This window comes from Molothrus aeneus, chromosome Z (genome assembly GCF_037042795.1).
Source record: "Molothrus aeneus isolate 106 chromosome Z, BPBGC_Maene_1.0, whole genome shotgun sequence".
In the NCBI taxonomy this organism is placed as follows: Eukaryota; Metazoa; Chordata; class Aves; order Passeriformes; family Icteridae; genus Molothrus; species Molothrus aeneus.
The window spans coordinates 37,486,878-37,500,455 of NC_089680.1; the positions used below are offsets into that span (position 1 = coordinate 37,486,878).

Genomic DNA, 13,578 nt, shown 5'->3' on the forward strand with positions numbered 1-13,578 from the left:
GAGAGAAGTTTTGCAACAACATCACTCAGCTCTTTTAGGATTCTCTGATGAATGAATCCTATCCATCCTGATAGGATGAGTCCTGTCAGACCCCATAAATTTGTAGGGATCCAGCTGGGCAGCAGGTCCCACACAAGCTCAGGGTCAGCTGGGAGCTGATCATTCTCAGTCATGGTCCTCCAGCTCAGGGCACTGAGACTCCCTTGGTTCATCATCCTATCAATATTATTCTTTGTTACTGTAAGAATCAAGGAAAACACTACCTGTTACTCTTGATCCTTCAGACTCCCAGTTATCCCAAGGACCTGAAGGCTCTTTTAATGGCCCTCATACTTCTCTTTGGTTTTTTGTCTCTGCCAGTTTGAAGTAATCAAATACCCCTCTAGACTGAAGAGCTTTCCAGTAACATCCTTTATCTGAGTCCCTGGGAGCCAGCAGACTTCCCGGTGCATTGGGTCCAATTGCAGGTCCCTCTGTCCTTAGAAGGGAGTCTCCTATTAAAGCCACCCCTTTTTCTGTTAAAAGACATGTTGTGATGTGAAGTACAGGTGGTGTTGTTTTACAAGGCCTCACTATTCCAGAAGGATCTTTACCTACCTCATCTGTTGTCTGGACTTCTAGTTCCAGGGCCTCATATCTCTCGTAACAGGTGCTAGTCATAATTGTTTTCAGGAGGAGGAGCCTTCCTCCTGGTACATGCAGTGATCTGCTTTCAGCCTTCATCTTCAGAAGATCCTTGGCTAATTACCTTGCAGGATACTGAGTCCATCAGCTTCTCCACTACCATGGAGGTTTGAGACTCCTGAGAGTCTTGAGAGTGTAGCTTCTCTGTAAACAACTGGTCAATCTCTTACTCATTCACTCAAATGCTACTTAACTTGTTCACTTCTTCCTCTGCTCCTTCACCCAGTTACACATCTCTTCAACCACAGCACCTTCTGCAAAAGAACTGTTTGTTGGCCCAGCCTGAGAGGCATCAGACATTTCTGGAGAGATACATTTGTCATCAGCAGGTCTGTGTCTGGCTGGAGGCCTCTGACATGGCTGGGTCAGTGACTCCAGTAGCTTGCAGGGGAATGAGCTCTGTGACACAGCAACACCACAACTGAATCTTATGCTAATATTAGCTTACACTAATAGGACCAAGGCTGAAAGGATCTTTTCGTGGCTCTTCCCACCAGATAATGATTCTGTTTATCTGTCTCTATTGGCTCCTTACAGATGGTCAAAGGATGCCTTCCGGGTCATCCTGCTGTGTTCCTGTTCACTGCATTCTGGGTTGCTGAAGCTCCTTGGAGCTGATTAAATCTGCTGCACTGTTCCTGGCAAAGTGGCTGATTGGCTGCCGAGGGCTTCCGGGTCCAGACAGGGCTTGGGGCTGCTGCTCAACTGATGCTGAGCTCTGGGATCCTATGAACAGCATAACCTTACCCTCACCTCCAAATCTACCCAACCAGTCACTGCTGCTGCTTTGCCCACTGACTTGTTTTGTCTGCAAGTTGCAAGGCAAGAAACACTACAAGCATAAACCCTGGCTATCAGTTTGATAAAACACTTCCTCTACTAGTTCTTGGATTTCTCTTCCATCTCTGTAAGTAAGTATTGTCCCTCTGACAGGGGAGAAGGCCAGGATGCCCCAGCAGAAATGTGCTTTCCTGCTCCCTTCACCGTGCTGAGCCATGGGCACAATCCTGCCCTGCAGCATGACTTCTTATCCCCACCTGCTCCTTTGCTGTGGCTGGCACGCACCTGCCTGCTATGCCAACAGGCCTGACATGTACAGTTCTCAAGGTGGCAGAACATCACCAATCCCTCTTGCTGCAGTTCCTTACATGGTTCCCTGTGTTGCCAGGTGAGCTCCAGAACCAGCACGAGGAGGAGCAACCGGCAGTGGGGAGCAAAGCAGCCTGGCAGGCAGTGAGCAAGTACAGCATCACCTTTATGTGCAAAATAGAATTGTCTGAAAGCACAGCTTTGTAAGACCAGGGAGTCAAATCGGTCAACTCTGACACCACCTGCCGCTGTGACTGTCCCTATGAAAGCCCGGCTGAGGAAGAGAAAGGCCCAGCCACAGCCTCAGTCGAGACGGCACTCCTCCGACACGGAGCCGGAGGCGTGTGCCGACCGTGGGTCGGGTGAAAGGGAGGCCACGGATAGAAGGCGCAGCCGCACCGCAGGTCTGAAGAAAAGAGACGACTCTCCTCCGCTGGGGTGGGGTAACTTGGATTTATTGTAGGGAAGGGAAGAGCGGGACAATCGCCCAAGACGGCGAGCAGAGGAGAGCCCCGAGCCCCTCTGGGGACCGGGATATAAAGGGAAGGGGGTGGGTACATAGGGAGCCAATCATAAAGAGGGAAAATTGATACATAGAAAAACTGACGGGCAGTGAAAACCAATAGGAGCAAGTTGAGGGTGGGGCCCAGGCCTTCTAGCCAATCACTCGACACCCAAGCTAGAAGATTCTGGAACTTGAGGTGGGGCGCCGGTGACTGACAGAAGACCTGGGGAGGGGTTACAGAGACAAATGTGGGAAAGTAGGGAGGGGAAACAATAATTGACATAAAACCGAGGGTTGAGCCAGACCAACTCATCAACAGGGGAAGGGGAGAACGGAACAAGCCAAACGCGAACTACAACAACCACCTATGGGCTTCCTGCTCTCTGGCTCACTCTGGCCCTTCTGGAAGCTGTTTTCTATGAGTTGCTTCATCTCACTGCAATAGAAGAGAACAAAATAGCAGAGAAAGCATGGGGTGGTGGTGGTAGTGGTGGTGTTACTGTGCTTAGCAAGTCAGATCATGGGAGGGTCTGATGAATAGTGGCCAGGAAAGAACAGCAGTGGCCAGGAAAGAACAGCAGTTTTAACAGCAAGGGAAAAGGGACAAATAAGCAGCAACATATACACCCACCCACACATACATACACACACCCACACCCACACACACCCTTTTCCTGCTCTCCTCCTTCCAGAGTGCCATGGGAGCTCCCTGGGGAACCACACCCCCTGGATGCAAGTGCACTTGACATCCAGCTTCCTCCACAGATCAAGAGGTCCTAATAACCTCTGAGAGAGCTGAGAAGAAGAGTCAGCTCAGGAGAGAAGGGATCCTCAGAGTCATGGAGGATGAATTCCTCTTTAGCAGTGGTGATCACTGCTCTGATACCTTACCAAGCAGTGATGACACAAAGAATGTCACCAGAAGTCACCCTGAGCATCATCATGAAACTTGCACAACCCATGCTGAGCCTGATGCCACTGTCTCAGAGCTCTGCTGGTTAACTTCAGCTGGTTAACTGCTGAAATAGCCAGCCTCCTCTGGCAGTGAAGGACTTCCAAATGAATGTGACAGGCAAGGTTCAGGCTTGGAAGCAGACCACATAATGCAAACAGAACAAAGCTTTGCATTCTGAAAAGGAGATGATGCCTCAGCATCTAAGCAGGGCACCCTGGCTGCCCCAGCCACTACCCAATTTGTAACAGCACAGCATTTCCCAGCTCCTCCTCTCTCACGAGCCAACCACAAATTCATTGGGAGACTTGCTTGGACTTCTGCAGTTAAATACTGGTTTCATCTTTCTGAAAGCAGTTTGCAGACAGCAGCAAAACTCAATGTGGGAATAGCTGGCCCTGTTTATACCAGCAACTGATTAATGAAGTTCTCTTGCAGAATAAAAGCAATGGAAGTTGCTACATGCCAGGAAGCTTGCCATGAATCACTGGAATCAGGACTGGGAGAGTCTTAAAGGCACACAGGACTGGCACAGCTGAAGCCAGTGGCTCAAGCTGGCCTCAAGATGACAGTGCACTGTGCAGGTACAGTTGAGGGCCCATCAGCATGGTTCCAAAATGGGCTTCATACAAGATCAGGACAACTGCCTGTACTGCTGTGCTTTTTAAAAGCAAGCTGATATCAAAGGGGTCAGCCTCAAGAAAACCAAAAATAGACCTAGTAACTACTGTGAATTATGAGGATTAGCATTATATATTATACAATTCAAGAGGATAGTCATTCTTATGAGCTGCATCCCTTTAAAGCACAGGAAATTAAATGGAAAAATACTGCAACAGTCCCAGTTACAGACAACTGTGCAATCTGGTAGATTAAATTACATGTCCAGAACTTAGTTTCTAATTTTATGAACTACCGTATGAACAGCTAAACACCAAGTACAACTACAGAAATATTGACAACAGCAATATCTGAGAACCTAATGATGTAAATAGCTAAATCTTCACCTGTGCATCAAATGTGGACTATTTTCAGAGAAACTCAATTTTGCTGAATTTCTACAGTTTTGCTCTCTGGATGGTAAAACGACAGTTTTCCCTTACAAAAATGATGATGAAACTTGAAGTACAGGCACCATACATATTTTATTGACACAGATTTCTTCAGTTTTGAATCTGATAATTCAGCTGACAACAGTGTAGTAATTTGAAAAAAGTTCTTCTCCTTGCTTGATGTCTCTGAGAGTGACAAGAACTACACACCTCAAGTGGCTGTAAAAGAAGAAGCAAAACACGTGAAAATGAAGAGTTGTATCTTCCTTTAAATTGTTTTCAATTCTTCACTTCAAGAAGCTAAACCAATGCCCTCATCCAGATTAGTTTTGAGTAATATGCATAATGCAGGGCAGGGAACATGGGAAACAACACTGGAATACAGACAGCAATATAAGCAAAACAAATATAATTTAAAAACCAACAGCCTATGTGGGTATGCAAAAAGCGTTTCCATTCAATTGTTCCACACAATCATTCAGAGATGAAAAGAATTAGTCAAGACTGCAAGAGACGCACTTACTCAAACAGGAACAGAAGCTACAGCAAAGTTCATGCAGCAGAAGCCACTCCTGTGGACACACCTGTCCACAGGTGCCAGCTGGCTAAAGCATCTCTCCTAGGGCACACCACCACCCAGGAAGCCAGCTCCTATCTGCACCAGAGACCTGCTGCCATCTGCAGGGATGGGTCAATGATCACAGAATCACTAGGGTGGAAAAGACCTTTAAGATCATTGAGCCCAACCCATGCCCTAACAACTCAACTGAACCATGGCACCAAGTGCCACATCCAATCTTTTTTTAAACACATCCAGGGATGGTGACTCCACCACCACCCTGGGCAGACCATTCCAGTACTTTATCACTCTTTCCATAAAAAACCTTTTCCTAACATCCAACCTATATCTCCCTTGTCATAGCTTATGACTGTGTCCTCTGGTTCTGTCAGTTGTTGCCTGGTGAAAGAGACCAACCCCTACCTGACTACAGCCACCCTTCAGGCAGATAAGGTCACCCTTCAGTCTCCTTTTCTCCAGGATAAACAACCCCAGCTCCCTCAGCCAGCTAAAATCAGGAGCTGGCAGGCAGTTTTGCACAGAGAAATTTAGAGGGGTAGAAACCCACTCCTCTAAACTTCCTTTTAATGAATGATCATGCCCTAAAACTGAAGTATGTGTTCTGGGAAGGAGAGCACATGCTTAGCGTACTGATGAACCCGGAAGTGGAAAACAGCATGAACTCAAGTCTCCACTATTCGAAATTTAGTGTGAGGCCATTTTGAAACATTTGAAACAAGGTAAATAAGTACTGAGAACTGTTTCATAAGACATAAAAAGATCTAGAAACCAGATAATCTATGTTGTCAGCAAGGTATACATCAGTATTGAAGCAAGCACCTAGAAGCAGATGGGATTTTTGTCTGGTGGCAGCACACTGGGAGAAATGATGACCAGAAGACCATATTTTCTTAGAACAGATTCCAAGCAAGAGCAAAATTCGTCCTTCCTGAAGCAGTCCTATGGTTTATGTGCTTTCACACCTTAAGTACAGTGTCCAGGGTTCCTGAGAATTTAGTCCTACTGTTTATTTTATTAGCACTTAATTATCTGCAGATTCCAAGAGCATCTTTAACCTTCACTCAACAAACTCTAAGTTTAATCAGAAAAGCAGTTTTTCCAATATGCACCGCAACTTTCTCAAATGAAATTTCAGAGTACTTAAATAACTCCAGAATTACACTAAAAGTTCAGATGATCTGCTCTAAAATTCTTATACATCCTTGAAATTAAAAGGATTATCTGAGAAATATTTCCAAGTGTTCTAATTTCTGAAAAAAGTTGGACTTTCAAGTCATAAAGAGGATGTTGTAATTTTACTAATTGTACTGTAACTATATGTCCTTATATTGCACAGTGTTTCACTTGTCTCAATACAATTTTAGGTTTCTTCTTGCAAATTCATCTGCTTATTTGTCACATAAGCAGAAGACATGGAGAACAGAGAGTAAGAAGCCTAAATCTGAATTATCTCAGAAGGGCTTTGGTCAAGACCGAAACAGATTTGAGATATGTACTGAAAAGCCTCAGTACTGTAATACAAAGTACAACTACTGCTTTATGGGATTCAGAAGAATTGCACTATAGTGCAACACTGCTTGTAAAACTGTGTCTTCATAGATATGCTGATTTCATGTGTGAAAATGCGGAAAAAAGAATGAGGAGTCTTATAATTAAAATTAGTCTATTCAGAGAGGTAACTCCCCCATATAGTTGCACACTTTTGTGTATCTCATCTTCATACGGTTTGTTATTTTTCGACCATGTCTGTCTTTTCTTTACACATGCAGTATGCTTTGTATCATACAAATCTATGAGCTCTTTCATTTGCTGCCAACCTCTCTATGTCATGGCTGTAGACGATGTTTGGAAGATACTGTTTCAGTTCTACTGGAAAATGTCCTGGCACGTCAAACTCTTGATAACACACATTTGCTGCTTTTTCTAGGAATTAAAAAAAAAAAAAATTATTAGATAGGGCTTAGAGATGTGTAAAAACATCAAATGTGCAGCTACAGAAGAACCAGATGCTTCACCAAGCCTGAAAACCATTCCTCTGTTGGGAGGTACCGTGCTCCTCTGAAGGCCTATTTTGAATTACACAAGAGGTATGCAATCAACTATAGGAGCTTTGCCCAGTTATCAACATGTCAATGAAGAGGCACATCTTGTTTAGTACCAGGGGTAGCTTACAGCACTGCTAATAGTGCCAAATACACAGTGTTTGCTTTTACAGTTAAAAAAAAAAAGGAAAATATTTTTGCCTTGTGGTAAAACATGTCAGAAACATAGGCAGGGAAAAAAATCACATACACATGACCTGGAGGAAACAGTTTCATGGAACACTTCTGTATCTCTGTGCCAATCCCCAGCAAGCTTTGCTCCTCCAGCAGCCTTTCTGAATGCTACTTGGAGGCAGAGAATCTTTAGTGTAGTGCAGGCTATGAAACTCACTTAGAAGCTGAGTACGGTATCAATTCAACTTTCTGTACAGTACAACTGTTCCCATGAGTTACTTAAGACAACGATTTCCTAGATTTTGTGCATAAATGTAAGGAAGTCTAAAAAAGGTCTTACAGTTCAAAGTGAGCAGTGATAGAATCTTACTGTACATGTCACCATGGGTAGTTTTCTCACAAAGCCTTCTGGAACAATACTGGGAAACTTGATCTGCAACTCTGAATTGTCCTAGTCCGGCGGTATTTTGCCAGATATCCTTTCCCACCATCTCACTTTTGGGGTGTGTGCCTTTCATTCTACATACCAGGAGGGAAACTGGGGCATCAGTGAGAAAAGAAAAAGTGTATTTGAAGTGTTGCTGCATGGAAGGATTCTAACAGTCAGCTGCGACAAAAAAACCTCAGAAAAGTTTTACTCCCTAAGTGCTTGCTTTAAACAGTACTACTGCCCCCATAAGATCAATTTCCTGTTCTCTCTGTCACCTTCAAAATAACTTATATCCATAAAGCCAAACACATTCTTGGAAAATTTACCTGACAACTTACCATGTGAGCAGTTGTTGACGTACTGTCCCACTGCCAGTGGGTTTTGCAGGGTGGCTGTGAGCCAGCTCTCATCACTCATTTGAAAAGGGCCAAGTTGATCTCTTCTGCTGCAAGACCTGAAATGCCCGACAGCATTAGCGTGGATCATGGCTCCTTCATCTCACAGGTTATCTTGCTTCCTCTGTAGGAATGGCCACTGCATAAACTTACAGCTGCCCAACCCACCTGGGGTGGAGGGCATGTGCATAGACCAACAGATCCCACTAGTCTGTGGTGTCTTTCAGACCCTGGTGGAAGAACCTGCACCAAACTACCACACACTCTTCCACAAATCAACATCTAACATTACCATTACAGAAGTGTCAACACCTTTCATTCATCTCTTAAAATGCAAAGACTCATTACAATACTAGCTTTCAACTCATTCCAAAAATTAAAATCTTGTATTCGTGGGTAGTACTACTCAAACTAGGTATTAATTTCTATCAACCTCCTAGTTCTTTTCACATCATATTTAAACACAAATTGCAACAAATTATATCTTAAGGTAAATCAACCAGTTAGCTGTGTCATGGGAAGTTCAGACTGGACATTATGAAAAGATTCTTCACTGAAAGGGTGGCCAGTCACAGGGCTCCTCTGGGGAGGGATCATAGCACCAAGTCTGTCACAGTTCAAGGAATGTTTCTGTGATGCTCTTAGTCACACGGTTCAGTTTTAGGTAGGTCCCACAAGGAGCAGGGACTTGGACTTAATGAAGTAAGCAGGTTTGAGTAACAGCTCAGAAACATTTCAATACTTTTACACTACATCCTGCTGTAGTACAACTATTTTCTGTACAGGAAGGTCTCTACAGCAAAATGCATCTCACTGGTGTTATAGATGATGACACAAGTACATAATGGATCACATCCAACATCTCTCACCCTTGTGCTGTTTGCATTATGAGCAATGCACAGGTGGATGACAATCATGTACAACTCAGGGTAAGAAACAGGGAAGATGAGGAGTATCTCTGTTTTAAATCAGATGAGTGACAATCCTCTATTTCTTCTGCTTACCTGTACACTGATCTTGACAGTCCCTTATCGTTCCCATCAATAAGGACACCATCAATACACCTAAAAATAAAGGGATTGCCAAGGGACTGGAAAAAGATGGGCTCATGCTTTCTGTATACTGTACCTGTTGCAAGACAGATATTATTTCAGAAGAAAATAAGTTAACTGTCAGAATGGGCTTTCAGTCTCCTCCACAAAGAAACTCAAAGGAGAGACAGTGGGTAGGACAGAAATCCCCTCTCACTTAGTGACACTGACATCTGTAAACCTACAAACTTTCAGACATAACTTTTTGGGATGTAAAAAATCCCCTCTCAAGTAAATGAGCTGATACATTATAAAGAGAGAAGCCTCACAGAAAATCATAGAAGGCCTGAAATTAGTATCTTTGGGAGAGCTAGATAAAGCCCTAAAGCCAACTAGCGTGCTTCAGAGAGGAAAACATCAGGTGATACTTGTTCAGGAGAACACAGCTTAAGATACTAAGCTGTTTTATTACTACTGCACCAGGACTCTGAAAAATACACACAGATTCACCAAAGAATCTGAAACACCTCCCTCCATTACCACAGGGATTTTGTTTGGTCCAGGAGATGAAAAATGATAAACCAGGAACAAAATATTTCAGCAGACTGTTTCCCAAATCTGAGGGGAGGATTTAACCTGCCACGACTTCCAAAGCAGAGAAAAGCAACCGGCAAGCTGACTGGCTTGCCAATTTTCATGAAATCGTTGTCCTGCATCCCTCATACCCACTACATCTTCAGTACCTCTCTGCAGAAATCCTGCACTGCAATCTCACAAGGAGCCAGGCAAAGCCACAGGCAGGCTGCAGTGCCTGTACACAGGTCCCATGCCCAGCATGGCAGGTCAATACCCTGAGAAGGCATTTCAACAGCCCATCCTCTTGTTTTGCTATAAGAGCTGTCACAGGAGACTCTGAACGAGCCTACGCTCACATCTGGTGTGTGCTTGAAATCTGAAGTGAGCTGCAGAAGTAGCAGGCTCTCTCACTGTCACTCAACAACCAGTCAGTCCATGAGTATTCAATGGCAGTGGCCAGGCACTCCAAAATATGCACTCCACTGCCCAGGGAATGCTGCGGCTGCTCCCGATCCTGCATTGCTGGCACAGGCCAGAGACCACGGGGGATGATTTTGCTGTATGAAACATTAACAAACCCAAAGCAACTCAGCAGAGCTGCTAGCTTGGCCATACTGATAGAATTACAACCTTTTTAAGAAATGTATGCAAATACAGTTCCAAGAAATGAGGAAGAGAGAAGTACTGATTTTTCCAAACACACTTCATGGAATAAAGTTCTGCTAAATGAAGGTTTTATTTCCATTCTCCACTTTGTACTTCTGTACTTTGAAGAAGCTCATGCAATTGTCTACTGAACTGTGTGGAGATCTCAAACCTCATTTTTCAAATCCTGAACCAAAACGAAAACCCCAAGGAATGAAACTGTTCTGTTCATCTAGTTTAAATTTCTCCTGTGCATTTACATTTAAAGAATCTGAAACAAGTCTTGCAGCTGCAGGAAAAATCAGGCTTTAACTACTAAAATTTTTTTATAAACAAAATTATCCTTCCCAATATTGTTTTTTGTATTTCCAAAATAACTCCAGATAGTTTATAAATATTCTCATGCAGCTTAACTGGTGATTTTGCTAAGGAATAACAGAAAGAAAACCCACAGAATAAAAATTAGTGCAGATCTTTGGCATTCCATGATCAGACGGTTAGAAGTCCCATCTAACTTAATCAAAAATACGAACACTCCATTACCAGGATACATAGACACAACCGTCCCCCTCGGAACAAAACCTCTGGTAACAAAGACTCCAGTTCCAGCAGACACCAGCGAACTCCGGTCTCTGCTAACAGTGAACCCAAGAGTGTTGAACAAAACCTCCTCAGGACTAAACACATGCTGACCCTGATGGTTACAAGACTTTACTTCTGATTGCTTCTGCTCCACAGAAAGTAATTCTAGATATTGACACTTGACTTCTGGAAGTAAGGCCAGAATATCTGCTTGTCTACTTAAGTCATTTATGAACAGAGCTTTAAATGTTTTCAGTAGTGTTTCAAAGACATCTTCATCAGCAATAATTTTGTCTTGAGAGCTTTCAGGAACATATCGAAGGGTCCTGTAAAGAAAATAAAATATTTTAAAATTAGAAATATGTATTACCTTTTTTTTTTTTCTAAATAGAGAAGAGCCATTTGCAGCACCAGTAACTTCAATACACTGTTGTTTTAGAAAGCCCCAAGCTTTGTTCATGCTTGTTCAAGCTAAAGCCACTGTTCTTAAAACACTGAAAAAGACCATTTAGTAAAAACTAGTACTGTTCTACTATAAATCATAATCTCCGAATATTTACCACAAGTAAGTTAAAGCCTACTGAGCTCTCAGTGAAAAAAACACCGAAAATAAACCATAATTATCATAATGTTTATTTTAAAAAATACAAAGTTCATTACACTTTAAATGAGGCAAGAAAAATATTGCATGGGGAAGGAAGGTTTTAATTTAGTTACTTATTGTAATTTTGTTACTTATAACCATGCCATAATAACTTAAATTCAAACACCACTTTTCGATGGCATACACATCTTACCAAGAAGAAATTATTTATTTTATCATCTATCTATCTATCTATCTATCTATCTATCTATCTATCTATCTATCTATCTATCTATCTATCTATCTATCTATCTATCTAATCTATCTACAACGTTAAACACCATTTTAATGCCCCTAAGAATTTAATGACAGCCGAGGGGCGACCAATGCTAAAGCACTTCTGAGTGAGCTCCTGCGGCGCCCCAGAACATCCCGACAAGGGGCAGCGGGGTCTGGGCTGGCGCCCGGGGTCTTTCCCGCGCTTCACCTGCGCTGGCGGCGGAGGTTGAGGGCGAGCCAGGGCACGAAGCGGTACTTGTAGGAGCGCCAGCGCCGCCGCAGCTCTCGCAGCATGGCGGCCTCTCCCTCACGGCCCCGGCACCGCCCCGCTGCCGCGCCGCGCCCGCGCAAACTGGAACAGCCAATCTGCGATCCGGACACACGCCGGCGCGTTTGTGTCCTGAGCTGCCATTGGCTGCGAGCGGCCGGCGGGGCGGCGAGCGGAGGGCGGGCCGTGACGGGGAGCGCAGGGGCCGGGGGTGAAGGCCCGGCTATCGCTCCGTGGGTAACGAGGCGCAGTACCCAGAGCGGGGAGAGCTGCAGGCACCGGGAATGAAAACGCATAGCTCCTGGGTGCACACTTACAGACGGAAATACACACGGTTCTCTCGGAACAATGTTACGTTGCACCTTCTGTGTTGTACTGAACAATCCGGAAAGACAAGATCAGATGAAAAGGTGGTTTAAAAATTATCTAGAAACGGCCGTTAAAGACCACTCCTTATACTGTCAGAGCACCTCTCCAAAATCATCCAGTGCCTGCTTCCAGCGATTCTAAGGGCTTTTAGTGCCTCAGATAGTCACAGAACGAATTAGGCTGGAAGAGAGCTCTCAGATCGAGTCCAGCCTATGTCCAAACGCCACTGTGAGGATCATTGTTCAATTTTCCCTTAAACACCTCCAGGGACTGTGACTCCACCACCTCCCCGGGCAGCCCATTCCAATGTCTTATCATCCTCCCTGCCAAGAAATTCCTCCTAATATCCAACCTGAACCTCCCTCAAAGCAGCTTAAGGCCACATCCTCACATCCCGTTTCCCGGGAGAAGAGGCCGACCTGCACCTGGCTCCAAGCTCCTTTCAGGCAGGTCACATCTGAACTTCTTTTTCTCCAGGCTGAGCCCATCCCCACCCCCACCTGAGCTGCTCCTCCTAAGACTTGTCCTCCAGAGTTGTGATCCATGTCACAAAATGAGTGGCTCAGTTATAGACCTGAGCCTTGTTACACTTCTGTCCACAGTTTTAGCTAGTATGTGGCTGTGGTCACAAGGAGACATGAGTTGTACTTTGTAGCATCATAAGCTACTGTAGATTTAAAGGAGCTTCTGACTGACTGATGTACAGCAAGCAGCAACATCCAAGTACACAGATTGAAGGGATATACTACAAATCACAAGAATTTACAAACAGGGGCATAAACCCTTTTGGTGCCACATTCTGCCATCACTTATCTCTAAGGTAATTTAAAAAAATGTAGGGAGGAAAACAATCATTCAGCAATTTGTCTTCAAAAATTAGTAATGGCCCCCAAACCATTCTCTACAAACCACCACAGATGTAAAGATAAGAGTACTGTAATAATTTTTGGCCACTGTTGTCCTTTGGCTGCTTGGATACCTAGTGTCATAAAAAATTTATCTTTGGATGCTGCTCTTTATCTTCAGTTTTAGTTTAATACTGCCAATGAACTGGGACAAAAAGAACATGTATGCACGTATTTTACTTTATTCAGAAAGCAGTTTAAAAAATACAGAGCATTTGAGAATTGGTTTTGGAGTAAAGAGAGAAATCAGACCTCAAAACACTCTAAGAGGTTCCACTCCTTCCTCTGGACCTGAAATTTTGCCAAGGGTTTCAGAAATTCGAGACAGGCCCATCAAAGCAATGTAACTATCAGAATTAACTTACCATCTCAGAGCTTTACAAATATTTAACGCTGTGCCTTGATTTATTCCACAATCACTCCAATTCCACTGTTGA

The 13,578-nt window shown here is 43.8% G+C and overlaps 1 protein-coding gene across 1 annotated transcript; it reads right to left on the reverse strand.

Moving 5' to 3' along the window:
- Window positions 1-4,356: 4,356 nt before the first annotated feature.
- Window positions 4,357-11,901, reverse strand: SETD9 (SET domain containing 9). Its single transcript, XM_066569686.1, has 6 exons — window positions 11,808-11,901; window positions 10,699-11,063; window positions 8,908-9,031; window positions 7,847-7,962; window positions 6,680-6,785; window positions 4,357-4,501 (listed from the first exon to the last, which is right to left on the reverse strand). Exons 1-6 carry the CDS (start codon window positions 11,891-11,893, stop codon window positions 4,414-4,416), a joined length of 885 nt encoding a protein of 294 aa, XP_066425783.1. The 5' UTR covers window positions 11,894-11,901; the 3' UTR covers window positions 4,357-4,413.
- Between the last annotated feature and the right edge of the window lie 1,677 nt (window positions 11,902-13,578).